Raw genomic sequence first — 24,996 nt, 5'->3', positions numbered from 1 at the left:
TTAATTAATAGATAATACCATGGAATATACTGAACCTATCACATGCAAAACTAGCAAGGTGCTTGTTGCACTTGCCTTATAGTGGGGAAGGGCGGGGCAACTGTTGCTGGCATTAATGGTTAAGCATCATCAGGTTTCTGAAACACTTTTAAAAATCAGTTAAGAAGTGTATCCAAGTCCTTAGCTGCCAAATACAACAGGAATTTGTTTTATTTGGCCAGCGCTAGAAACTAGACCTCTTAGGCCTGGCCTTTTATGTATTGTTTATTTCATATATGAAGATGGCATCCTATAATACAGTAAAACAATTTATACTCCTGGCTTTTATTGTGCTGCTTTTTTTAAGTTAAACTTCTGTTTCTTGATTGTAACAATGCATTCTACAGCTACTAGACTGTCTAGGATCCAATTAATTTTTATTTACAACTTTTGAGTTTTACTCTCAGTTTTAAAAAGTTTATGAAAAGCTCAATCTCAAGTCAACTCAGTATAAAAAGATGTTATGTGAAACAGCTGCCTAAATGCCGTTCCTAGAGTCCTTGCCCATCCAGGAGATACCTAGCAATTTGCATATAGGTAATTATTAAGTAGCACAATATCTGTTCATCTTACATACACTGAAGGCTATTTAAATGGGCAGAGTCATCACACTATTCTCAAGCTAAGGTGTCAAGATAATTGTTACTATAGATTCCAATTCTGTAAGTAACATGCTCTGTATAACCTACTGAAACGTACAAAAAAGGTTATTTTATCTCTTCTGGATGACAAAATCATGTAGTAATCTAGAGTGTATCCACATGTTTTAATGGAACAGCAATTAAAGGACATAGTATGCTTATGTTTCAACTTTTCCATAAGTTCCTTCTGGAGGCCTGTAATACTTTGGGAAAGCCTTCAGTTGCAGGGAATTAAACGCATACTTGCGACATCCAACATTCTTCATAGTATTTTCTCGCCGACAACCCTCACTGGGGAAAAAAAACAAGCACAAAAAATGACAGCAGTAAAAAGGAAAAATAATAATAAAAAAAAAGAAGACTTAAACTAAGATGAAATGAACTGGTTATTTTATAGCATTAACAAAAAGCTGGTTATATTTAATGAGCGTTTAATTAATTTGCCACTGCAAATATTAAAAATGATGACTCATCATACAATGCTAGTAAGAAGCACACAGAATGGATACATGCTATGTCTGATTGCTAGTTTTGCATTTCTAAAAAGCAGCAGTGGATCTACTGAAAAAGTTCTTTCACTATGGTTTCATGTATTTCAGGGTACACTGTTGTAGAGTTCACATGCCGCTTCATTGCGCAAGGGATCCCAAGAGATTGCTTACAGGCAGTTCTGCTAATTTATTAGTATATTAAGCTGAAAAAGAAAAACTGTTGATCTCTCAATAAGAGCTTTAAAGTAACTTTTTTGTTCCCTGTATGTCATTATTACCAGTACTTACTTAAAGATTAGAGCTGATACAAAAATAATGACTTTCCAGTTATCTCCGCATGCATAAATCGACTTGAAAACCAACATAAAAAAATAATCTTAATAGTGAAACAGCAGCTTTGTGTGGGTTCAAAAAAGACTGGCTGTGTTGACAGTCATCACCCCAATGAAACAAAGCTGTGCAGAATTTAATGTTTACCCAATGTTTTCGTGCAACTGTCCCACACTACAAAGAGGTTCTGTGATACAATAAAAAAATACTCCAGTTATAAGGCTTCTTTACACTTGTAAATCTACTTCAGAATTCCTTTGACTATATCTAGAAACAGATGCACAGAAAGGAAGCACTATCTTTTAAATATATGTTACAAATCAATTTAGGCTTGCAGGAGAATGCCTTTCCCTGATAGAGAACTGAAACCTAAACAGTGAATAGTAAAATTTCACAGCAAAGTGTACAGTACACCATCTTATGGCGGAAATGTCACGTTATTCCTGTCTTGGAGACAGCTGCAGCATCTTTCAGGTAAACTGTGGTCATCTGATTCAAAAAGAGGGTTTGGATTGGGTTCAGTTTGAAAGCTCTCTGCTCTTATGGACCTCACCATTCTTCTCATGTTGGTTAATTAAACGGACTGTAACAGTGTTCTCTATGTACCACCCATTTTAACTTCATAAAACACTGTAACTTTTTTCTCTGAGAAACAGTTTAAGTTTGAAATTTGTCTCCAGAGCACATTCTGTGACTGTCTTTTATCGAGTGGATCGTACATGACGACACTATTTTTATGTCATTTTTTTGTATTTTACAGAATTCCCCCAAAGGCTGTGGCAGTCAAATAGATTCATCAAAAATTTGCACAAAATACAGTTCAGAGTACTATTAAAAAAATAGGTTCAAATAGCACATATGGGATTGTGGATGAGCATTTTCACTCCAAAGTGAATAATTCTGTTCATAATCCATTCCACTGTGTCTGGTTATTGCACATGTCCCTCTATAGCACAGGTGGCCAGTAAAGATGGTGACAAAGATGTATTTCACACATTTCATGTGCGATGTTTCTTCTGCTGGAGGCACATAAGCAGTACGCACTACAGCATTTTAAATCTGAATGCCTGAACAAAAGCACAGACCAATCTAATAAAGAAAAAGAGATGAAAACTTGTCCCTGCCAAAGCTTAAGAAAAAAAGAGAAAAACAACAGTTTTCAAAAGACTAGGTTTCCATTCTAGATGAATTTAAGGGTGGTCTTACTGCAACCCTGATGACAGTCATGAGCAAAGCCTTCACACTTTATTTAAACAGACTAATAATCTCAGGGAGTTCAGTGGAGATACGCCTACTAAAGTTACTTTTGCATCTTGTTAGACTGAACCCAGGACACTCATCACACTGCAAGAACAAGGCTACAGTCCAACCTGACATTTGCTCATTTTGTAAAAAGGTAGATTTTGGTACCCATAGCAAATGAACCAGTGTTAATCCGAAAGAAGAGATGATTTGTACAGAGACACAGTGGTACTAGATATCAGCACAGGACATGGATATGTCCAATACCAGCATACCATGATTTTAAATTTCATCAGCAGTAAGGATTCACCTAAATTCATTGCAACTAAAATTAAATAGGATACGTGCTTAAATGTGTATATATATGTGTATAAATATATTTTTCTGGTTTTTTTTATTTTAGAAACAAAATTGGAATAATATTGAGGAAAAATACCAGAAGATAGTGTACTGTACAGTCTGATTTCACAAAGACACAAATATAACCACTTTTTTTTTTAGTTAGAATATTCACCAAATTTAGGATTTTATTCTAACTGTGCTTTTTTTCTTTTTTTTTTTTTTTAAGCTTACCTCTCTCAGCTTTCAAATTCCACTAAAATGGATAATAAAAGCTATGGCTACCTATGTTTTCTGAGCGAGTTAATAACAATAGAAAATAGAAATCACAGTACTAGAAGAGTTCTCCTCAGAAGCCAAATCTTCTGTCATCTCAGGCACAAAGCGAAGAAAATCCCTTCATGAATTTAGCAAACTATGTTAAATGAGGTTATTTTTTTTTATCAGCTCTTGCTATTGACAAGCTCTGACAGTTGACTGCATCAACAAAATCTTTCAGTTGAAATAGGCCTCTCTCAGTTTGATGTTATATATAAATGATGATCAAATTTCATCTGCAATTCTTCTGCATGACTAAACTAGGTAAGTCGCTTTAGTCTCACCACTTAAATAAATGTTAACTTACCATCATTCGTTTATCTCTAAGTCATTATCAACATCATAATTTATTAAAGCTATCCAACACTTAAAAATGGAAATAACAGTAATATTTATTCTAGTATAATTAAAACAAAGCCCAATGGAAAACCTCAAACCCTCGTACTGAAGGAGCTAACTGACACCTCCCTCTTCTTCCCTGAAATATTAAAGAACAATATCTCTGACTTCTAGGATGATAATGACCCTGTTTCAGAATAAATTCTATAACAGAGCACCTGAAACAGATAATGGATCATTAGCGGGCTAATGCCAATTACATCCTCTTCCTAACCACAAGTCATTCTCTTTATGTCTTTAATACATTACAAAATGCAGATCTACAAATAGAACAAAAATTCTGCATGCAGTGCACCACAAGTTGTTTTTTGAGTGGGTACACTAGTCTATTAGAGCATACTTAACCATGAGAAAGGAACAAGACTATGATTCTACAGACTGTTCAGTAAAGTAATTTGGATATTATGCTTTGAAACAAAGGTAGAAATTTGTTTTATTTCTTTAAATAAATTTCTTACAATTTCTTATAAACCCCACCCATGTTTTTATTTTTCTCTTCATACCTTGTAAAAATGAAAGGCAAGATTAGCATACACCTTAAATATACAAAAAGATACAAATTCTTTTCAGAGTTCCTTTCTCTGGAATACATGAAACAGGTAACACAAAACTATATTTGGTAAGAGATCTTCAGGCCAGCTAAAGTAACGAGGTAACAGGCCAATGTCAGACTATGTTACAAGCACTGAAAGCAGAACAATAATTTAAAGTTTCAATACAATTCTTTTTGATAAAATAATTTGATGTATATTTACAGTTTAGTACAATAGAAACGTAAGATTGTAAGGCATAATAATAATTCTTGGCAGACAATGCTATGACACATTCCTTTGTCCAGCAGGTACCAAGTGGCGATACACATTCAAGCACTTTTTGTTTTTGTTTTTAACCTTATCTTCACTTGCAACGTAATCTGGCCACCAGGTATGCTATGCTCAGAAACAGCCACACAATCAGTAAATTGGGGCTAAGAGCTAGTAAAGGAATAGAGTAGAGGAGGCTGGGATCTAGTCTGAAATCTCGGATGGGCACCAAGCCACTCAAGTTCTTCTGGGTGACTACCTCCCGTGTTCCAATGCTGTGAAAAGGAAGAAGGTTGGGAGGAGGAAAAATAAAATAGAAAGGAAGACGGACATGCAAATGAATGTATAAAAAGAGATGGCAACACAAGGTGGTCAAGAAAATGAAAAAACATGGAAGAATGCACAACAAAACCAGAAGATGAAGTAAAGAAAGAGTGGAAAAACATCTCAAAAATATGTATCAGTATAATTACAGAAATAAGGAGAGGGAAGGAGAATAAAAGAGAAAAATAAGAAAGAAGTACTGTAGTCTACTGAAAATAAACACATGTAGGTTGAACATAAATGGTTTTCCATGTTCATTCTTTCAGATTACCAAGCAATAATATCCCATGCTGCTCTGCCATGCTTTTGCATGCTGCAAAGAAGTGGAGCTCTGAAAAGCAAGCTGAACATGAATAACCATTGTAGTATTTGACCCTTTCAAACATCTTTCCATGTAGGCTGAAGTGAAATAATTTAACCTCTTAACTACCTGCTCAGTATGTACAAGAAACCCCCAAACCACCCACTTATTTCCCTGCTTCAAGATGAATTCAAGTGTGTATCAATACGCTTTCCAAAATGCATGTTTCTGAAGTACCTCAATATATGCATGTGAAGGCGAGGTATGCTGTGCAGCCCATCTCATTACACCCTGCTTCCCACATTTTTTTGAGCACTACAGGCCTATAGTGGTAAATACCTCTTCAGCTAACCTGAGGCTTTGTAGAGCGGTGTTTCATTTTGGATCACTCTTACACCCTGTGCAGTCCAATTCTATATTTAGTTTACAAAGCAACAACTAAATGCAACTTGTGAGCCTGATCCTGATAGAACAAGTGCACTCACTCCAGCGGTAAAAGGTGATACATAACCTTGCTGGTTGCGTAGCAAGGTTACGTAACGAACAGACGTCTTGGAAGAGATACCCTGGACGTGGTGAAAGAAAAAGAGAGCCTTCAGATGCTGGCAACACTTCAAGTCAAATGGAATTAGGTGGGCAGGGAACTAAGCCAACTGTGTTTCTGATCTGGATTACCATACCCAAATTGGTGATCAAAATAGATTTTCACTCCTGGTGCCTACACTGGATAAGGGCAGATCGAGTCTGTTATGTCTACAAATCCCAATTATCTTTGCAGCAGGGGGGTGGGGAATGGTGTCATCAGGAGAATCAGTAAAAGCCAATGTTGACTGAAAAGTGGTGGATAAAGGCTCAGCGGCATAGTCTGGAAGAAGTGTTTTAGGCTATACAAAAGGAAGTAAAACAATGGGGGAGGGAAAGAAGGAAGAAAGGCTCAAAATGACAAGGTGACATTATGAACATCACATGCCATAACTCTACCATTAAAAATTAGTATCAAGCACTCAATTTTACGCAAAGACATATGCACAGACACATACAGTGGCAATGCAGACAAGAGCTGGAAAGTGCTTTCCCTGTCACTGTTGGCCCATGTAGATTCTTTCACAGAGCAGGGTAGCAAGTCACCTTTTGGAAATACCAGATATACCAACTTGTACGGTGTCTCATATCAAAACGTTAATGGGCAGACTACCTCTAGGAGAGGACCAGGGTAAAGAGGCAGAGCAAATTCCCTGATAATCAAGCTTGCATATGGGAATTCTCTCTGTGAGGAGCAGCTGGGGCGGCCCTGTGCCAGACACAGCCAGTTCCAGCTGGCTCCAATGGCCCCACTGCAGGGCACGGCTGAGCCCCGCAGCCACCATGATGGTGCCTTGGGGAAAGTGTCTGTAAGAAAAGGCAAAACACTGCATGGCAGTGAGGAGTGATGGGAAAAGATGTGAGGAACAGCCCTGTGAACACCAAAGTCAGAGAAGAAGGAGGGACAGAGGTGCACCAGGCATTGGAGCAGGGATTCCCCTGCAGCCATAGAGAACACCATGGTGAAGTAGATCCCCACACTGCAGCCCGTGGAGGACCCAACGGTGGAGCAGGTGAATATTTCCCAAAGGACTGCAGCCCATGGGAAGGACCCACACTAGAGTGGGGGAAGAATGCAAGGAGGAAGGAGCAGCAGAGAGAAGCTGTTATGGACTGACCACAAACCCCTGTTCCCCATCCCATGGGCACTGCTCACTGTGGGGAGGAGGTAGAGGGAGTTGGGAATGAAGGAGTGAAGTACTTGGGCCTGGGACAAAAGGGGTTGTGGAGGTAAGGTGTTTAATCTTTGTCTTTCTTACCATCCAAATCTGTTGGCAATAAATTAATTTTCTCTTGAGTCTATTTTGCCTGTAACAGTAAGTAACCAGCAAGGGATCTCCCTGTCCTTATCTCAAGCCCATGAGCTTTTTCATCATATTTTCTCCCCTTGTCCTGTTGAGGAGGGGGAGTGAGAGAGCACAGCTGGTTGGGCATCCGGCAGGTGGCCAAGGTCATCCCACAACAATTTTATTCTTAAGACAGGTTAACCAACTTGGATCTTTGAATTTCAACAAGAATCTACAACAAACACTCAATGATCTCTCCCTGATGTCCACAGTTCACTGAACATAATTATCATGGACACATAATTATCACCAGACTAGGAAGTCCCTGAGGATGAGTAAGTGGCAATTAACACCTCTGAAGACCAATGTCATGTGGAAGAAGAGGGTGCTTTCTTAATTTTTCAAGTGTAAGCAAGGATGCTTTTCTTCTCTGGAAAGTTACCAGTAGAGAAGAGATTAAATACTTTCTTTGACCCCTACAATTTAATAGTAGTTTTTCCCTGTCCTCCAACTGCCCCAGAAACTTCAGAAGTCTTCAAGAATGAACCAAGCCTGCCTTTCCTGGTACAATTACACAAATAAAAAGTTCAAGTTAAAAGAAAAAGTAGGTTTTATGAATGCCCTGGAAGTAATTTGCAACTCTCTCACTTCCTGTGTCTGTTGTCTAGATCAGGTCATCCTGTCCAGGCTGAAATGAGTTTGGGTGGAGTTTGACTCCTACATATTTGTCCCGCAATCCTGACGTTTAAGTTTTGTTAATTCTGTGCCATTGTTCCCAAGCAGAATTGGCGAATTATGTTAAAAAACACAACTACCTACCCCAAAGAGCAACGAGATGTGAGAAAGATAGAGTGATGGGCTTGAAGAATTGTCTAATCTTAGTACTCCTTCAGGAGGACTAGTCAGTATTTGTTCTGCATGATCTCTCTTACTCAAAGATTTAACAGAAGAGGAGAAAGTAATGTCTTTCACCTGTCTAGAACAAGATCCTGATGTTGCTGGAACACATGAGCCAAAGGTTTTGATTAAATTGGCCCTCTTTCAATATCCCTCTGTAGATCAACATTAAGCAATGTGTTTCTTGGGTCAATATTTTATCTGATCTTGTGTTATATTAAATTAATAGTCTGAAGGTCCAAAACAATGTTAGTGTTAACCTCTGCCTCTACTGTGTCCATGACTGTATTAAAAAAAAAAATTAACTCAGTAACTAATTAAGAAAATAACAAGATTCCTAGTATTAATACTCATTCAGTTTTTATTCTTAGTAAACAAAAAAACTGTGCAACAAAGCTTTTTTTTCTCTCAGATGTCTAAGTTGACAAGTTATATAATTTAAATAGAGACATTTGAGAGCCACTTAGCTTAATTTTAAGTTAATAACTTCTCCCTCAAAAAGCTGTTCCAAGCTTTGTTACTAATACCAAAGTTTAACTACTCTCTGAATGCAGTTTTCAGGTACTGTACCAACTCTGTAACAGCACAGCAAAAAGTGCAGCAAAAAAGTGACAATAAGAAAGTCCAGTGACGTCCAATTAGATGTTGATATAAACACAAAATTATTACTGTAAGAGGCTGCGAGTGTTATTACATGAGACATTTTCCTTCTAGATAACTGAAGAGTAAGAAAGGGTCAAACAGCAAAAACATACAGAAAGGATAAGAGAATTGAACACTCTAGAGAATTTGGTGAGAAGACACACAGTACAGTACATTCAGTAAGAGTGAATGTTGAAAAACAGGACTGAACAGCATTGTTGAACTACATTGATAAAGACTAAAGCTAGATTTCTTATCCTTTCTTTTGGTATGTGAGTTAAGGAGTTTTCCAGCAGTGCTTGAAACAAGGCATTGAACAACAGTAAACAGATTATATATATATATATTTTTTAAGTATAGTATTTAATTCTGCAAACATCTCTGCTGCTTCAGAATACAGAACATCATTATATTGATATGACAACAGCACATTGACACATTGTGATGAAATTTGGTTGCTATATTGTGAAACACTCATACTGACTTTTTGCCCAGTGAGCAGTGTTTCACCGATAAAGAATACACGTGGTAAACCAGTGCAAACTGCAGGTGTCTGTGTTTCCAAGAACAAAAGAGAGGTCATCCCTGAGAAATGTGCCTGATCTAGAACTAAGAAACCCAGTGCTCTGGCAGTTCAGGTAAACTCATAATTGAACAACTTTGAAAGAAGCACCAGGTTCCTGTTCTGTAAGCTCAGCATTAACTGAAAACATGTTTTCACATGCTTCTCTGAAAACTCCCGATTCACTGATGAAAACTAAAGCCCATCCGATCCAAATCTGGTAACAACCAGCTTTAGCATATGCAACTCACTTACTAATACATGCAAGGGAGGGATGAATTCTAGCAGCCAGTTTTGTAGTTTTCTGGCTTTATTTTACTTTTCCTTTTGATTGAAACAGAGACCATTACTCCTCTGCAGTTTGCATGATTCCTCATTTAGGAGTAAGTGACACAGTTAAACTCTTACCTCCTCATACACTCCAGAGCCTGGGTGAAGACCTGTGGAGCCATTCCATGTTCATGCTGTAGGATCAAACACTGCTCTAGGGTGACCGACATGGCAGTCCTATCCTTGGCACTTTTACAGCTTGTAAATCGAACACCGTTTAGTCTGCGGCATATCTAGAAATGAGATATACAATTCATCATTCCTTCCTCATGCATAACCTTCTGTCAAGAGAATACACCTGTACTTCTCCTTAGAGACACACAAATGCTGTGTAGGACTTTGATGTCAAAAGTTGTCATCGTTGAGAGAGCAAAACTTCATTACATGAATGAAAATACTAATGTGGAAAATACATTTTATCTCTCCAAGTCTCATTCTAGAGGAGGTTTAACCCAGCTGCATTTCCAAGCTACATGCAAGCAAATGAAGAAATTTGAACATATCAGTAATAAAAAAGGGGAAAGTACATATGCATGCAGAAAATCAACCGAACTATGCAGAGATGCCTAGATTAATAAATACCTCAGCAGCTTGCCAAAGGATATCAACATTCTTATTTTTCCTTGCATGTACATTTTGTCCCAGAAATCTTAACAGTTCAGGCAGGCACGTCTGACTACGAGATCGAGGTAGACCTATAAAACAAACAAAACCAACTCCACTTATTTATCTGTATTCAACACTTTTGCAACGATAAGTTACATGGAAAGTGTTCCTATATGCCTGTTGCAAACACAGTAGTGTCTTCCTGAAACTATCAAAGCTTACAACAATTAATCCAATTCTTAATTACTTAGTACCACCAACCAAACAAATTCAAGTTTAATTAAACTCAACTGGAAATATACATGCAGTTTATTTTAAACTCCAGGGGCTCAGAATCTGATAGCAATATAACAGTGATGAAGCGAGCAAGATCGGTATAATGTCTTGGTTTGTGTGTCACAGACATACTTGCTTTCTCACGCTGTTCAGAACTATATCTAAACATTTAACTGCCTATATTATAGCCTTTCAGAGGTGATAGGATACGATGCATGCCTCCACAGAAACTCTGAAGATATTTTATATTCTGCTCACATTTTCAATTCTAAATTTGCAAGCTGGCCAGTTTTCAGTTACATAAAACACTCTCTCCAACAGGACACTGCACTGACACAATCAGTTTATTAATATTTCACTAAGTGGAAATCAGTTGAAATTTTTCAATATTTCAGAGTGCTCTCAATAGTCATATGTTCAAATGGTAACACATAATTTCTTACATATGTAGCAAGATATTCGAGACAATCAATGACAAGTATTAAATAGGTCTTTTGTTTCTTTTTTTAAGGGGTAACTAGAGGACACCAACTAAAGCTGTGACTGGATAAATAAGGAGGTACACACTGTTAAAAATGACTGTGACAAAAAAACCCCACATTGGTGATATATAAGGTTTTGGATCACATCTCTAATCGCAAATAGTATGTTAGCAATATTGTGCCTATCCTGGTCTGCTCTGCTTGAAGTCTACACCTAGAAAGAAAGTAATACCTGTAAAGAATAGAGAGGGCACAGACCATCTCCCCAAGTATTTCTAAAGACAAGGAGAGCTAATGGAACAAGGACAAGGAGCTAACGAAGCTAAGACAGTAATTAACTTCTTAGAAATTACTCAGCACATAGAATTAAGAGCACAGGGACAAGGACAGCGGATCAGGAATCAGCTTTCCTTGTGTATTGTTCTTGAAGGGAACACTTCCTACAGGCTGCCAGCAGATACTTCACTGGGCCTCCTGTCCCTGAAAATGATCCATTTGGTTTTCGTTTCACCTGTACGTACCACTACACCACTAGGCTGGTCATAATAACCACCCGTTCTATAGTTAAATGTAAAATGTTATTCTCTCTTGGCAAGGGTTCACGAAAAGTATTTTTCACTTTGTACGTCCTAAATATCATCACAGAGGAGGCACAAAACACACCCTCAGACCTTCCTTATGACAAGCACAGTCCCAGGTTTGTCCATAGTCTCAGCTTTTCACAAAGCATCTCTAACACACCTGCTGGGACACTTGCTTTTTTTTTTTTTTTTTTTTTTCACACTTCTGATAAAAACTTTTGCTTAATGTTTATAAACACAAACCATTTGTCCAAGCTGTATTGCAAAACCAGGTACAATATGTTTGCATTTACTCAGGACAAACAGTGAAGCAGAAGGAAGTTTTGGCAAAAAGTGGATTTTCCTCTTTTGTGGTTTTCATTTCATGTGACAGGGATCAATGTAATGACAAGTCATCTGAGTAGGGGAGAAAAGGCAAGTGGACACATTTGGTTTTCTTTCACTGTTAAGATGCACGTTAATGCCACCCATCCAACACTGCACGCCAACCTTATTCACAACTTCAAGTTACTTGAAGAAAAAACCTCTGGTATAAGGTGTGCTACTGGTAAAGGAGAAACTCAAGGTCATGGCACCAGTGCTCTTTAAAAATAGAGGAGAATAAACATAAAGTTAAAACAGAGTTCAAAAAAAAGGAAAGAGAAGGAACAAATGACAGAACAGAAAAGAGACTGCAGGATAAAAAAAGAAATTTCAGGAGAAAAGGAAAAAGCTAAAAGATGATTGGATCAACATAAGAGGTTTGGGGATGAGGAAAGAGACTGAAGTAAAAAAAAAAGTGAGCAAAATCTAAGGAGAGGAAGGAGCTGAATGGGAACTATTATTATTGAAGACTATGGACAGAGACATGAAGTAATGGGGAGAAAAGCAGAATAAAAATCACTTTAAGTTGATTAACTTTTGAACTTTACAAGAAAGTCTGAGGCTAGACCACTATATAATAAACAAGTTAAATTTTGCAGCTAAAAATTGAGAGAATTAATTGTGGAAGATTATGAATGCCTGGAAGGAGTGAAACAGCTTCTGCTCTCAGATGCATAAAAAAAAAAAAAAAAAAAAAAAAAAAAGGGTAACTGAGAGTACAATAATATATAACTATCCTGTTATATGTTGCTGCATTTGTATTTCTGCAATAAAACTGCAATTGTGGGACCCATGAAATTAGGTTACAAGAGGTTTGATACTAGTAATAGTGAATCAATGAACTTTCACCTTTTTTTATCACATGTAAATAGCATTTATGCCACTGCCTCCCAAAAAAAAACTAACAAGCAAGAAATATTCCTATATAATCAGTAAAATTCAAGCTTGTAGCTATTGTCTCTCTTCCAGGTGCTAGACTTCTCTGTTGCTGCCTGCACATGCAACAATTGTAGGCAAGTGCCAAAGGATAAGCAGAAGGAAAGTGATTAAGTTCCTAAAAACTGTCAGTAGTTCTCTGTGCAGGTTATCATAAGTACAGAGAACATGACCAAAAACTGCACATAAAAGTGCTGCTGCTATGACTTGGCATTTTTATGCCTTCCCCTCACAGCAATCTAACTGCCTAGATGCATGTTTATACAGTACATAATGCCATTTAGAAAGAGTGGTAAATTTAAAAAGGAAAGTTAATCAGACTGACCTTTAAACCCCTTGAATCTGCTCTACTTAGTATTGATGTATTAAAAAAGAGTTGCATCATTTCTTGGAGGTTACTAATGCTGGTGCATCTTCAACATGTAAACAACTAACATGAAGCAAACAAATTAAAATATCAGCCTGAATTGTGCTGTTCAGACAAATTTGCCATTAATTAACAAATACTTACAATCATCAGGCAAAACTTCCTTGAACTGCTCAAAATATGAATTCAACCGCACTAAGCTTTCCATGTTAATTACTTCTTGCAGTGAGGTGTCTCCAAACCTTTAAAAGGTGAAGAAAGGAACAGTTAAGCCCAAGGTAGAAGGTCTCTCCTCTTCTTTGAAACAACTGCACTTGGCAACATGACTACCAGAAAACAGTTTATTCATCCCATGAAACTCCTAACCATTCAAATATAGAGTAAAGTGTAACAGAGAAATGCTGTAGTGATTCCTTACAGAAAAAGAAAATATATGAGTGTGAGGGGAAAAGTGGGAAGGAAGGTGAAAGAAAAATCTTGTAGAAAATAGTACTTAAAATTCTTCAGCTTTTGTGTCTCTCTTTCAATATTAAATACCCATCTGTTAAATCAATTTGCCAAAATTATAACTTTTAATAATGGATTTACTAGTTTAGTTCATAAGCTAATAAATAACCATAACATTAGTACATAGGATTGAAAACTGTTACTTCAGATATGTAAATGAGAAATATGGATGTAAGAGTAATAAACCATGAATGTAATAAATATTGTCAACAAAACCATGATTCATCTCATCTAACTATATCTACATACATACATATGCACACACAGTGTTGACATCTGTAACTATGCTAGTCACCTTGGGCTCCCTTTATAGGCAACAGAAGACAACAGTAACTGCTGGAATGCCTTTGTTAGACTTTTTCTAGTTGTCCACCATCATACTGCACACTCCACCTGGGTACCAAGGCTGCTGTCACGACACTTGTGTGCCTGACTTCACTGGAGTTCTCCATTAGAGCAGTGCTCTGTCAATGTATTCTTGACAGGATAAGGCCATAACAGAGGGAAGCTCTGGTGGCTCTTCTGAAACTGAACAGATTCCCTAGCAAATATAATTACATAATTATATTTTTCAGCTTTACAAGAACAGTGTTGCATTACATAAGTACTGCAATGATATGTTAAAACAAAAATCCATCTAGCGCATTATCTTGGTTTTTGACAGTAGCCAGAAGAGGGAGTGTAGGGGAGAATGCAAAACCAAGAGGGCAAATACACAGCAATACTCAGAATGATCTCTCAGCTTCTAGTGATCTGTCACTCACAGAGGTCTTGAGTCACAAGCAGCACCTCTGTGTTAAATACTGCATTATGGTATTTAACCGCATGATCCTCTTCAGTAAATTAACTTTTGAACCACATAAACCTGCACTAGACTCAAACCCATGAGGTAAGGAGCTCCACAGCTATGTGCCATATGAAGGCCTTCCTTTTGTTTGTTTTGCATTTGACAACTTAATTTAATATTCCCTTGTTCGTGTATTGGAGAAACTGAATCACTGTTAGTAATGCAACAGTGCAACTCCTTAGAGACATACTTCCATCAGATTGCTGAACTGCCATTAAGGTTGAGCTTGCATGACTGAATACATACTTCTCTGCTAGGGTTTGCTGCTCATTGATTCCCACATTGAAAAGAACAGGCTGAACCCTCAGTAACATCCCACTTTGAATCTCTCGTGGCAACAAATCAAACAAGGCGCTTGGCAAGGGGATCCTCACATTAAATCCATCACTGCAAATAAATAAACAGCTTTTAGATGTAAAGATCAAAAAGATACATTCCAAGAATGTGTCATTTATGTAAAGAGGAATAACATCTAGAGTATAATGCGACTATTAAAAAATAAGTATCAGTCAAAACTGAGGACTTCAAGGAACTGCCACAGCTTACTCCTTATCAGAAAAGCTATTCTAGTTCAAAAACAAACCTGTAGCAACTTGTAATGTTGCTTTTACATCCTCATGGACATTTCAATCAGATCTGCTGATTTCCTGACAAGAGCTGATTTTGCTCTCCTCATTAATACTGCAGCTCTTGTACGACTTGGGTAGAAAAAAGTCAAATTTTGGCATGTCCCCATCTCATCAAAAGTAAACTATATTTTATTTTAAAGTTATAAATACTAGTGATGATGCACATACATAAAAGGATACATTTTTGGATACAGTAAGTAGCAGTGACATTTCTGACCAGAAGGACAGAGCCAATGATAGTAGTGACCCAAGCATAAATTGAAGGGAGAGCTAACAAAAGCACTGATACAGAACCTAATGACTCAGATGTACAAGCCGTTCCTACAGCACAACGGGTTACCTTGGGTCAGCTGAGTTACAGCAAAGAGCACTGTGTAGGCTTTATCTCATGGCAAACATGAGGTAACGCAACATATCTTATCCCATAACATCCATGCAGATTAAGGTATGTTGCATTACCCTGTGCTGGAACTGCCAAGACACAAGTTACTGAGATTTGTGTGTTGTGTGTTAACCTATCAGCAGCAGCACCTTGGTGTTACATCCTAGTCTTTACAGTGCACGACTCTCAAGTGCTGCATACACTCTCAAGTATAGCGAAAGAGCTCTGAGAAGTATATAATAAGGTAACTAAAATTGGTCTGTCCCACATTTACATTGGATGGACATCAAAATCCTATGCTATATCTGAAAGCAAAAAACCTATTTTTACTTCTAAATGTAAAGCTTCCAATAGTTCGCACAAAAATAAATATGTATTATTTCTTTCTTCTCTTTCTTGAGCAAAATCTAGACAGCAAAATAATAAGCAACTCTATCAGACTTGAAACTAATGATCCTGCTGATTAATGTCCTAAAGCTGATGGCAAGTTTCAACTAAAGATTTTCTTTTAAAGGAATTTTCTGTCAGCTGTCATTTCCACAGCCATTTCCACAGGTCTCAACAGTTTCCATAACATACACACATGATTGTACTGCAGATCTCCTTCAGCCAGGGTATTTTTCATTGCATGTGAACCTTAACTTAACAAAGTTGCTCTAACGTTTCTATCTTTGACAATTCTAGCTCTTTTTGAGATGTGGACAAAGCTAGGCAGAGCTCCAGTGGAGCCTGGTACAGCACACTGCAATTGAATAAGCCTTACTTTCTCCAGAAATTGTATTTGAAACTAAAAGATTCAAAAGACTCTGAAATACAGAAACATTAAAACACTGACTTTTGTGAGGCCTCTGTCCTTCCAAAGCTTCATCCCCATCTGTGACCTGGCTCCCTCTAGGCAAGAACTCTATTGCAGAGGCCCATCAGCCTCATGTCAGAAACCAGTGCGAGGCCAGCTGATAAGCAGGCTGAGGCATTCAAACTGAAGTGTGACTCTGTTTGTTGTAAACGCTTCCCATCATAAAAAATCTGTAAGAGATCACTCCCACTCCACTTTATGTGAAGATGTGACTGTTACTTCAGACTTTTAAAACAAAAATTGCTTTTAACCTCAAACTTGAAAATATTTCTTTTCAGACAAGTGTCCAAAAGGAGCAGCAGTCTGGTGTTTCACAAACATCCATAAATTAAAGCCAGCTTGGCCCTGATAGTTTGGAAATTGATCCTATATAGGCCTCCCCTCAGCAGCATCCCATTAACTGCCCGATACACGTTCCATGCCCCATTATGCTAATGCCGGCCCGTTACTCAGTGGCACACAGTAAAGCACTGATCACCAGCAGTGAATTTCAGACAATTAGATCAGCCTGAAAAGTCAGTCTGAAATTTAAAAACAGCACAAGTGTTTAAGAAAAGAGTGAATACTTCTGGCTTATGATTGTGGAAGGCTAGGTCAAGATATCTATTCATAGAACAATACTGCCATGGTTTGAGCCTTGCCATAGATCCCTTTTCAGCTTAGCTCCCTGCAAAATGATACGTCAGTAAAAATGAGTAAATCCAATTCAAAACATTTCTTTGAAGTTCTGGGGAGAAAACCAGCACAGTACAAAAGCACATAATTCATTTCAAGTGCAGTATCACTGCTTCTCCCATCTGCAGTTCTACTCCACTTCCTGCTCTTCCCCCCTCTGCTTTTTTTTTTACCGATTTCCAGTGATGACCGGCAGCATGTCAGTAGATGTATTTGATGTGGCCTGAGTTACTTTAAAGGTTACATTCCTCAAGTCCATGATTCCCAAACTCATGTCCTCCAGCATTGCCAACTCCTCACCTAAGTGAAGAAGGAAAAAGTGATTCATAATAATTATTTGTTACATACAACTTCCCTTTATCAATCTGATGACTACTGTAGGTCATCACTCCCAAAGAAGTTCTACGGACAAAGAGGCTCTGGAGCCCAGGCCTTCACCTTGACTTACAGACCGCAGACAACGTGATGATTGACTTATTTTTTAGCAGGTTTAGAAAACACCAATTATCTAGCATAGTCCAGAGTACTGTTCTTCAAGTAGATTATATGCTGATTTTCCAATTTAGATGATGTTAGGAAGTACTTCTCAGAACAGCCTCTTACTAGCTAATATGAAGAAAGTTAACTCTATCCCAGCCGAAAGCAGGACAACAGCCATGATACCTTTTGTGTTGGAAAAGTGTGTTGGAACAGTTACAGTTTATTCTGGATTCACTTACTTTGTTCTGTAGGATTACAGGAGGACAAGAAAATTTAAAAACCATATTTTGGGCACCGTTTCTCTCAGCTTAATGTAATTTTAATCCATTTATTTTCTGAAAAAATTATCAACAGGATACTTTTATTTTTTAAAAACCTTTGACATTATATTATACGGCAAGTACACTTTATCTTTTAGAAGTAATTCAATTAAATGCAAAGAAATTCAGAGTTGTTAGCTAATTAAGTACTCCAGATATAGTCTGGTTTTGCATTTCAGTTTTCAAAATAATTTTTAGCTGAGCTGCAGATTGTCCCAAACACTCATGTTCTGCTGCAGCCAATTTAAAGCAGAATTTGCTGACTCAACAGCTAATACCACCAGCTTGCCATTTGCCTTTACCATAAGTGCTCAGCAGGCTCTCAAACTGCGCCAGCAAGCCAATAGTGTAGAGTTGTCTTAGAAAACCATCATCGTGCAGGCAGTTCCTCAGCTTGATAATGAAACCACAAATGAGAGCTGTCAGCTGTGGGAGAGAAAACAGACAGGAGTGAAATGATTCAAGACAAAAAGGGCTCTTCAGCCCCAAATGGAAACAATATCACATATAAGAGGTGCCATAAAACCTGTCAAACTGATGCTCTTAAATGTTCTTGATTTCCTTAAATGTCACGCTTTTTCTTGCAGCTGAAGAGAGACAACCAACGAACAAAACCCCAAAACATTCATAAATTCAGATTTAGAGCACACTGTATTCATCTCACAAGTTCTTCCAAAATGGGACTACTGCTGATCATAGAATCATAGAATGGTTTGGGTTGGAAAGGACCTTAGGGATCATCTAGATAGATCCAATCCCCCTGCCATGGGCAGGGACACCTTCCACTAGACCAGGTTGCTCAAAGCCTCATCCAGCCTGGCCTTGAACGCCTCCAGGGGTGAGGCATCCACAATTTCTCTGGGCAGCCTATTTCAGTGCCTCACCACCCTCGCAGGAAAAAAATTGTTCCTAATATCTAATCTAAATCTATGCTCTTTCAGCTTAAAGCTGTTACCCCTCGTTCTATCATTCCACTCCCTGATAAAGAGTGTTTCCCCATCTCTCCTGTAGGGCCCCTTTAAGTACTGGTAGGCTGCTGTTAGGTCTCCCTGGAGACTTTTCTTCTCCAGGCTGAACAACCCCAACTCTCTCAGCCTGTCCTCATATGGGAGGTGCTCCAGCCCTCTGACCATTTTCATGGCTCTCTCTGGACTTGCTCCAACAGGTCCATGTCCTTCTTATGCTGGGGGACCCAGAGCTGGATGCAGCACTCCAGTTGGGGTCCCACAAGAGCAGAGTAGAGGGGGAGAATCACCTCCTTTGACCTGCTGGTCACGCTTCTTTTGATGCAGCCCAGGACACGGTTGGCTTTCTGGGCTGCAAGTGCACATTGCCAGGTCGTGCATCTATTTTTTTTCTGGACACAATCACTTGTATTAGAGTCTAACGCTTATGAATTATGAAACAGTCTCCTTGCAGAATTGTTTTAGTTACAGATGGAAAAGCAACACAGCTCGTTCTAGGCCATCAATTTTGATAGTGCAAATAAATGATTTTTTTTTTAAATGACATTTTAAGAAAGCTTAAGAATGCAACACCTGTTTGCATTATGCAAAGATTCAAACTCTAGTGTTATGGTATATTCAGGACAAGGTCCTGAAGACCTAGTACTAAGATCAGTACTAAGATCTAAGATTAGTTCTAGTCTTACTTCACGCTGTCAACAAAGGAATTTCCCAGGTGATTGCCATATGCTATGTACACAGGTGTATGACTTTGTTACAGAATTAAACAAAAGAGAATAAAATTCTATTTATGATGGGTAAACACATTAAGAACATTGAGTTTAAAATTATCTGCAATATGCAGTGGGTTTTGTCCAGAAAAATTCCCTTAATTTATCTCTATGAGGTATTACATTTTGGGACAACAGCCCTACCAAATAACGTCCAAGAGATAAGCTGTTTGAAATGAATGAACGAGATACTGATTTCACCGGGAAGGAGACACACTGCAGAAGTTTAGTGGGCAGAAGAAATGGAGAAGGTTTTTTACTGTACACTCCTGCTAATCAGTGGCTGACACAAGAGAACCCACCAATTTCAGAAACAGAACTTCTAGGAAAAAAAAAAGAAAAAACAGCACTCATTTCTCCCCCGGTAGGTGGACCTCTCCTTAGGTACTGCAGATGCTGTTGTTGCTTTCTGCATTGAGAAAACCAAAGGGTAACTGAGGGAGTTCACTTTCTGCTCATGGGCCTCCCTCCCTCTCACTTTCACATCTTACTTCTGGTTTTAATTTGGTGGCATTGGAAGGCAAAGGTTGTTTCTGTAGACAGCAGTGTTATTTTCACTAGTTCTGGATTTTTTTTTTTTTTTTTTTTTTAATAGTGAACGTATATCCAAGGGGACACTTAAGTTATATATTGTCAAATACATGTAAGTGATCAGCAAGGACTGGATAGCACAGCCTGTGAGAGGAGATCAGAGTGTTGAACCCAAGAGCAGAATAGATCTGAAAAATTCTGAAAACAGTCACCTTTCATATTTCATATAAACCCTACCAGACGTCCAAGTGCAATCAATTATGCATATTTGCTTGCTTACAGTTTGGCAGAAGACAACATCCCTGCGATACTGAAGGCTCAGGCACAGCCCTATTGTTGGGGCGCTGTCCTGCATTAATAAAAAGACCATGGCCTTCTTTGCCTTGTCACTCATCATGGCTACGCAGTCTGTGAGTGTTGTCAGCAAGGGATAAAGAGCTTCGCTCCATTCACCTGGTTAAAAGAAAAGAATTAGCAGCACTGTAAGTATTTAAAACAAACAAACAAACATGCATTAAGAAGAAACTTCCTGTTGCAAGTCAAAGTTCACATTTAGGGCTTCTTTTATTTTGTCTGGCTGGTTACTCCCTGCTTGTTACTAATTACGTAATCTTACAGAGTGGTTATCACATGAGGAAAACATGGAGAATTTTACTCTGTAAGGCTGTTATGACTTTCCTGACCATGTAAATAGGTCCCAGATCTGTGGCCATAGAACAGGCTATACAATAGCTGATTTGGAAAGCATAACAGAAAGATGAGTATCTATATACACAAGTGTATATCACTGCGTGTGCATGTTCAAACACACCCTTTCACAGTGCATACATGGACAGACAGTATGGAGTCTATCGTATAACAGAAATAATGAACACCTGCTTAGCCATTTCTGTCCATGAAATTTCTCCCAAATATCTTGCCTTTGAATCTTTCGTGGACTCACAGGTGTATTGTTCAACTGCCTCACCATCTTACTGATCTTTGCTGCACCTCAGTGAGGTAAGATGATGCTTATCACCCATTTGCAGCATAGGAATAATAAGGCAGAGAGGTGAAAAATTCACGTAGGTACTCTTTTAAATGTCCTCTGTCTGCTGAGTGGCTTTGAGCTAGCTAGCAAGAAACACTAAGCACAGTGATTTAGATGGGAGTTAGCCAGATCCTTGAAAGTAGTTCAGAGCTTGACTTCCACTGAAATATAGGAGATATGTCCCAGAGGGACTCTGTTCAAGGTCCTACACAGGACATACAAATTAAACTGGGTTGGCACTGTCCTCCTTTAGTACCCCAAACATTGTGCCTTCCTTCTCCTTAAGAGATTGATCTGCCTTAAAATGCCCCACAAGCTCAGTTTCTTTTCTTTCCTTCTTTCATCTTTTGTCTTATCAACCACCAATTTTAAAAACCATGACTGTACAAAAAATTATTCAGATGCTACATCAAAATCCATTCTCTCCGAAATATAAAAAGAAAATAGAACAGTCCTTTGGTTTTGCCCTCTTTAATGTAAGGTTGAAAGAGAAGAACACTTCTCTTTTTAAAGGGAAGGACAACGTGTTTTATTTTTAAAAAGCACCAAAGCTCACAAACAGAACACACACAACCCTCAGCCTGGTTGCCTGTAGGAACAAGGCAATATACAGATCAGAACCTGAATGAATGGGGCACTTCCAGCTCCTGAAAGGAAGTTGTTTGGGATTTTGACTCAAAGGCAGGTCTAAGCTAGGAATAATAAATGTTTCTTTGATGACCAGCCAAAGAGGCAAACTTCGGAAGTCTGCTAACAGAAACATAACTGACAAGATTAACTGCCTGACAGAAGATAATTGTTAGACTTTTTTTTTTCTCCCAGCACTCATATGCAACGCAGTGGGCTCATCCGAGGTAATGAGAAGAAAATCCTCTGTGCTGTGTATTCTCCTGGTTTAAAAATCTGGCCATGATAAACAAACCCTTGTCAGTCTGAAAAATTCTAAATGCTTTTTGCTACCTACTTCACGGAGGTGCCACCTGTATTCTTTTAATATTTTAGTCAATGGTAGTTGCTATTAATAGTACACAGGAATAAAAGGAATTGCACTCCCAGGCTCAAATCAGGTTGGAACATTCCACTGTCAGGTTTTAAATAAATGTGAAATGATTCTAAGTGTTCAACTTTCACCTGGATTTTCTTGTCCGTCTGTATTCCCCTCATTAATTTTCCTAACCGAACTTTATTACTGAAAGGGTGTTTTCTATCAAATCAATCAATGGCACCTTCAAACACCATGAGGCACAAATTCTAATGTGAAATCTACTCTGAGCTCTGCTGTTACATTCTATGAGGTGACCAGAACTTCTTAAAAATATTGTAGCCTCCACTCGGCAGATCCATAAGTAGGATGATTTGGTGTAGGGCCTGAAAAAAATGGAGATGCAACAAGTTGTTACAGATTTACAACAGCCAGAGACCTAGTCCAAGCTAGCTGTTGGTAAGTCTGGGCCACAAATCCCACTTTTTACTCAGAGGTTTCTTGTTTGTGTTAAAAGTTATTTCATTTAAAAACTGGTATTGTACAAATCAGCAGGATACCTGTCATTTGTTTTAGGTGCTTTATATTGTGCGGCAAGAGACACATCCTGCAGTCTCCACTCAGACAGCTACAACTGAATTCTGGCTGGTGAATAAGAACCATACCCAGCCCTGTGAGTCTGCTTTTTCTTATGATTGCTGCTGATCAAAGTCATACCTTAATGTACACTTTGAAATGTAACGGTGGGGTGGGGGAGGAAGAGAGAGAGAGAGAGAGGGAGGGAGGGCTGCTGGGAAGGCCCCAGAGTTCACATAAGGGACCTTCTCTGACTACACACTACTATTTTATAAAAGGGACCTTGAAAAGATATTTTTAGTCTTTTCATATTATAAAAAAAACCACCCTAGCATCCATAAATCAAAGCACTGGGCACCTGCAGCTGCCCTCGGTTTAGGTCAGAGTTGCAAGGACTCATGATCTCTAAAATTAGAGATTTATTAAATAAGTGTTAGTTGCTTAGCCCTGATCCAGTAAAGTATAATCGACAACCCACTCAAGCACACAGTCACATCACATTTGGCTTCAGAGAGAAGCAAGCATTAAGTGCTTCACTACACTGCAGCTTCAGCCACTGCAGTTTGGGGTATATCTGAGTACCCAGTTGGGGTATCCTGACTGCTTTTAATTACTCACACCTTAAAAATAAATAAATAGCACCACATTCATATTTTGAAAAAACTAAAGTGACGTTCCACGAATTAAAAACTTTAGAGTCTTTTACTGATTAAAAACATTTTCTCAGTGACAGAAGGAAATAGGGTGTATAGCTGAGAATATCACCAATATATTTTGCGAAGATGAAAATCATACCTGCACTGGGGCTTTATTTCCCATTGGTTTCACTAAACCCAGGAGTCCATGGCTGCAACAGTTCAAAGACTGAACCTTCACCGAACTCAGATTAAACTACTCTCAAATGGGAGAAATTACAGCCATCTAGCTGGGAGAGAGTGGTACTACAGAGGTATATTATTCAGACCTTGTAAATTCAGCACAAGTGTCTGGAAGTACAAGGACAGAGGAAAGAAGGGATGAAAGTCTCCTAAATTCTGTATTCTGAAACATCAGATTTGCAGTGCCTAACACTGCTTGGTGTATACCCACAACAGAGGTTTTCCATCAGCCCTGTTGACTGTTCCACATTCTGCTCGAGTTCTCATTCAGAAAGGCCATCTCAACAGCACATATGAAAGGGCATGTCTGAAATGTCAAGACTCCCACAGACTTCAATGACATTTGGAACACGCCTCAAATCATTGTCACCTACAACAATTTACTAAAACATATCAACTGGGGAGACGAAAAAGATCATGAACAAGTGCTCTCCCATACCTGGACATGAGAAGTTACCAGATACCCCCTTGCACTATTATTTATGAAATAATAACTTCTCAATATGCTTAGGTAACTCACGTGATATTGCAGAGCATTACCATTTCAAAATGGTCAATCTCAACAGCGAGGCACTTGTTCAGTTGTTAATGATTAACAAACCTCTGCAATTTTCAGAAAAAGCAGAAGCCATGAATGCACATACCTGGGCCAGATTCTTCCGGAGTGGGGCTGCAATCTGCACAGAAATGGAGGGGCAACATGCATGATTAAGGAGCAGCAACACAGTCTAAATATAAGCAACTCAAATGCTCAATGCCAGGGTTCTCAAACACTTTCACTGAGCGAAGAGGAGCTCAGCAGAGATACTCCTTTGCCTGCAGGCACTGAGAGCATGGCCTGTTTCCTCCACTCCACTGTTTCTGATCAGAGGAACACTGGATGGGGACTTGGAGGAAAGCCAGCACCTGCTAGCTCAGGGACTCTCTGGGGATTACCAGCAAGTGCACTGTCAATCCCCAGCAATCCACAGGGCACAATTTGAGAACCAGCGGTTTAATGCAATTATAGAATAAGCTGGCAGTAAGGCTGCTGAGCAGAATAGCAAAAGACTAGCAGTAAATTCAATGCACTTAACAAAAAATGAAATTAAGGCACAACTCAAGAGTAATGAAGAAACACTACTCTGCTGTCTTAGAGAAATTTCTGTTATACTATTTCTGAGATAGTTAACACAAGCATTAGATTGTATATTAAGGGCTGAAGCCTCACCAGTGAAGCCTGGGAGTGTTCCACGCTTGCTTCAGTGGGAGGAACAAGCTGTCAGATTAAAATGCACTACAGTGCAATACGAACAGTAAAAAAACCCAAAAATACACCCTGCTATAGCAAGTCTTAATGAAAAGTAGTTAATTAAGCTAACAGGATTTAAACTCCTGTTGTTTCTATCTAGATTCACTAGTCAATGAATTATGAATTTGAAAGTAACAACA

The 24,996-nt window shown here is 38.6% G+C and overlaps 1 protein-coding gene across 1 annotated transcript in view; it reads right to left on the bottom strand.

Moving 5' to 3' along the window:
- Nucleotides 1–345: 345 nt before the first annotated feature.
- The window catches only part of INPP4A (inositol polyphosphate-4-phosphatase, type I, 107kDa), a 49,389-nt gene continuing 24,738 nt past the window's right edge, over nucleotides 346–24,996 (bottom strand). Inside the window, exons 17-25 of the mRNA XM_010082354.1 lie at nucleotides 24,210–24,242; nucleotides 20,380–20,552; nucleotides 18,136–18,259; nucleotides 17,207–17,333; nucleotides 14,738–14,878; nucleotides 13,282–13,379; nucleotides 10,109–10,221; nucleotides 9,605–9,759; nucleotides 346–971 (exon numbers count right to left, since the gene is read on the bottom strand). Of these exons, the coding sequence (XP_010080656.1) occupies nucleotides 839–971; nucleotides 9,605–9,759; nucleotides 10,109–10,221; nucleotides 13,282–13,379; nucleotides 14,738–14,878; nucleotides 17,207–17,333; nucleotides 18,136–18,259; nucleotides 20,380–20,552; nucleotides 24,210–24,242 (1,097 nt within the window). The 3' untranslated portion in view covers nucleotides 346–838. The remainder of the gene's footprint in view (nucleotides 972–9,604; nucleotides 9,760–10,108; nucleotides 10,222–13,281; nucleotides 13,380–14,737; nucleotides 14,879–17,206; nucleotides 17,334–18,135; nucleotides 18,260–20,379; nucleotides 20,553–24,209; nucleotides 24,243–24,996) is intronic.

This window comes from Pterocles gutturalis, unplaced genomic scaffold (genome assembly GCF_000699245.1).
Source record: "Pterocles gutturalis isolate BGI_N339 unplaced genomic scaffold, ASM69924v1 scaffold26494, whole genome shotgun sequence".
Taxonomy (NCBI): domain Eukaryota; kingdom Metazoa; phylum Chordata; class Aves; order Pterocliformes; family Pteroclidae; genus Pterocles; species Pterocles gutturalis.
This window is presented reverse-complemented; position numbering and strand designations above follow the sequence as displayed.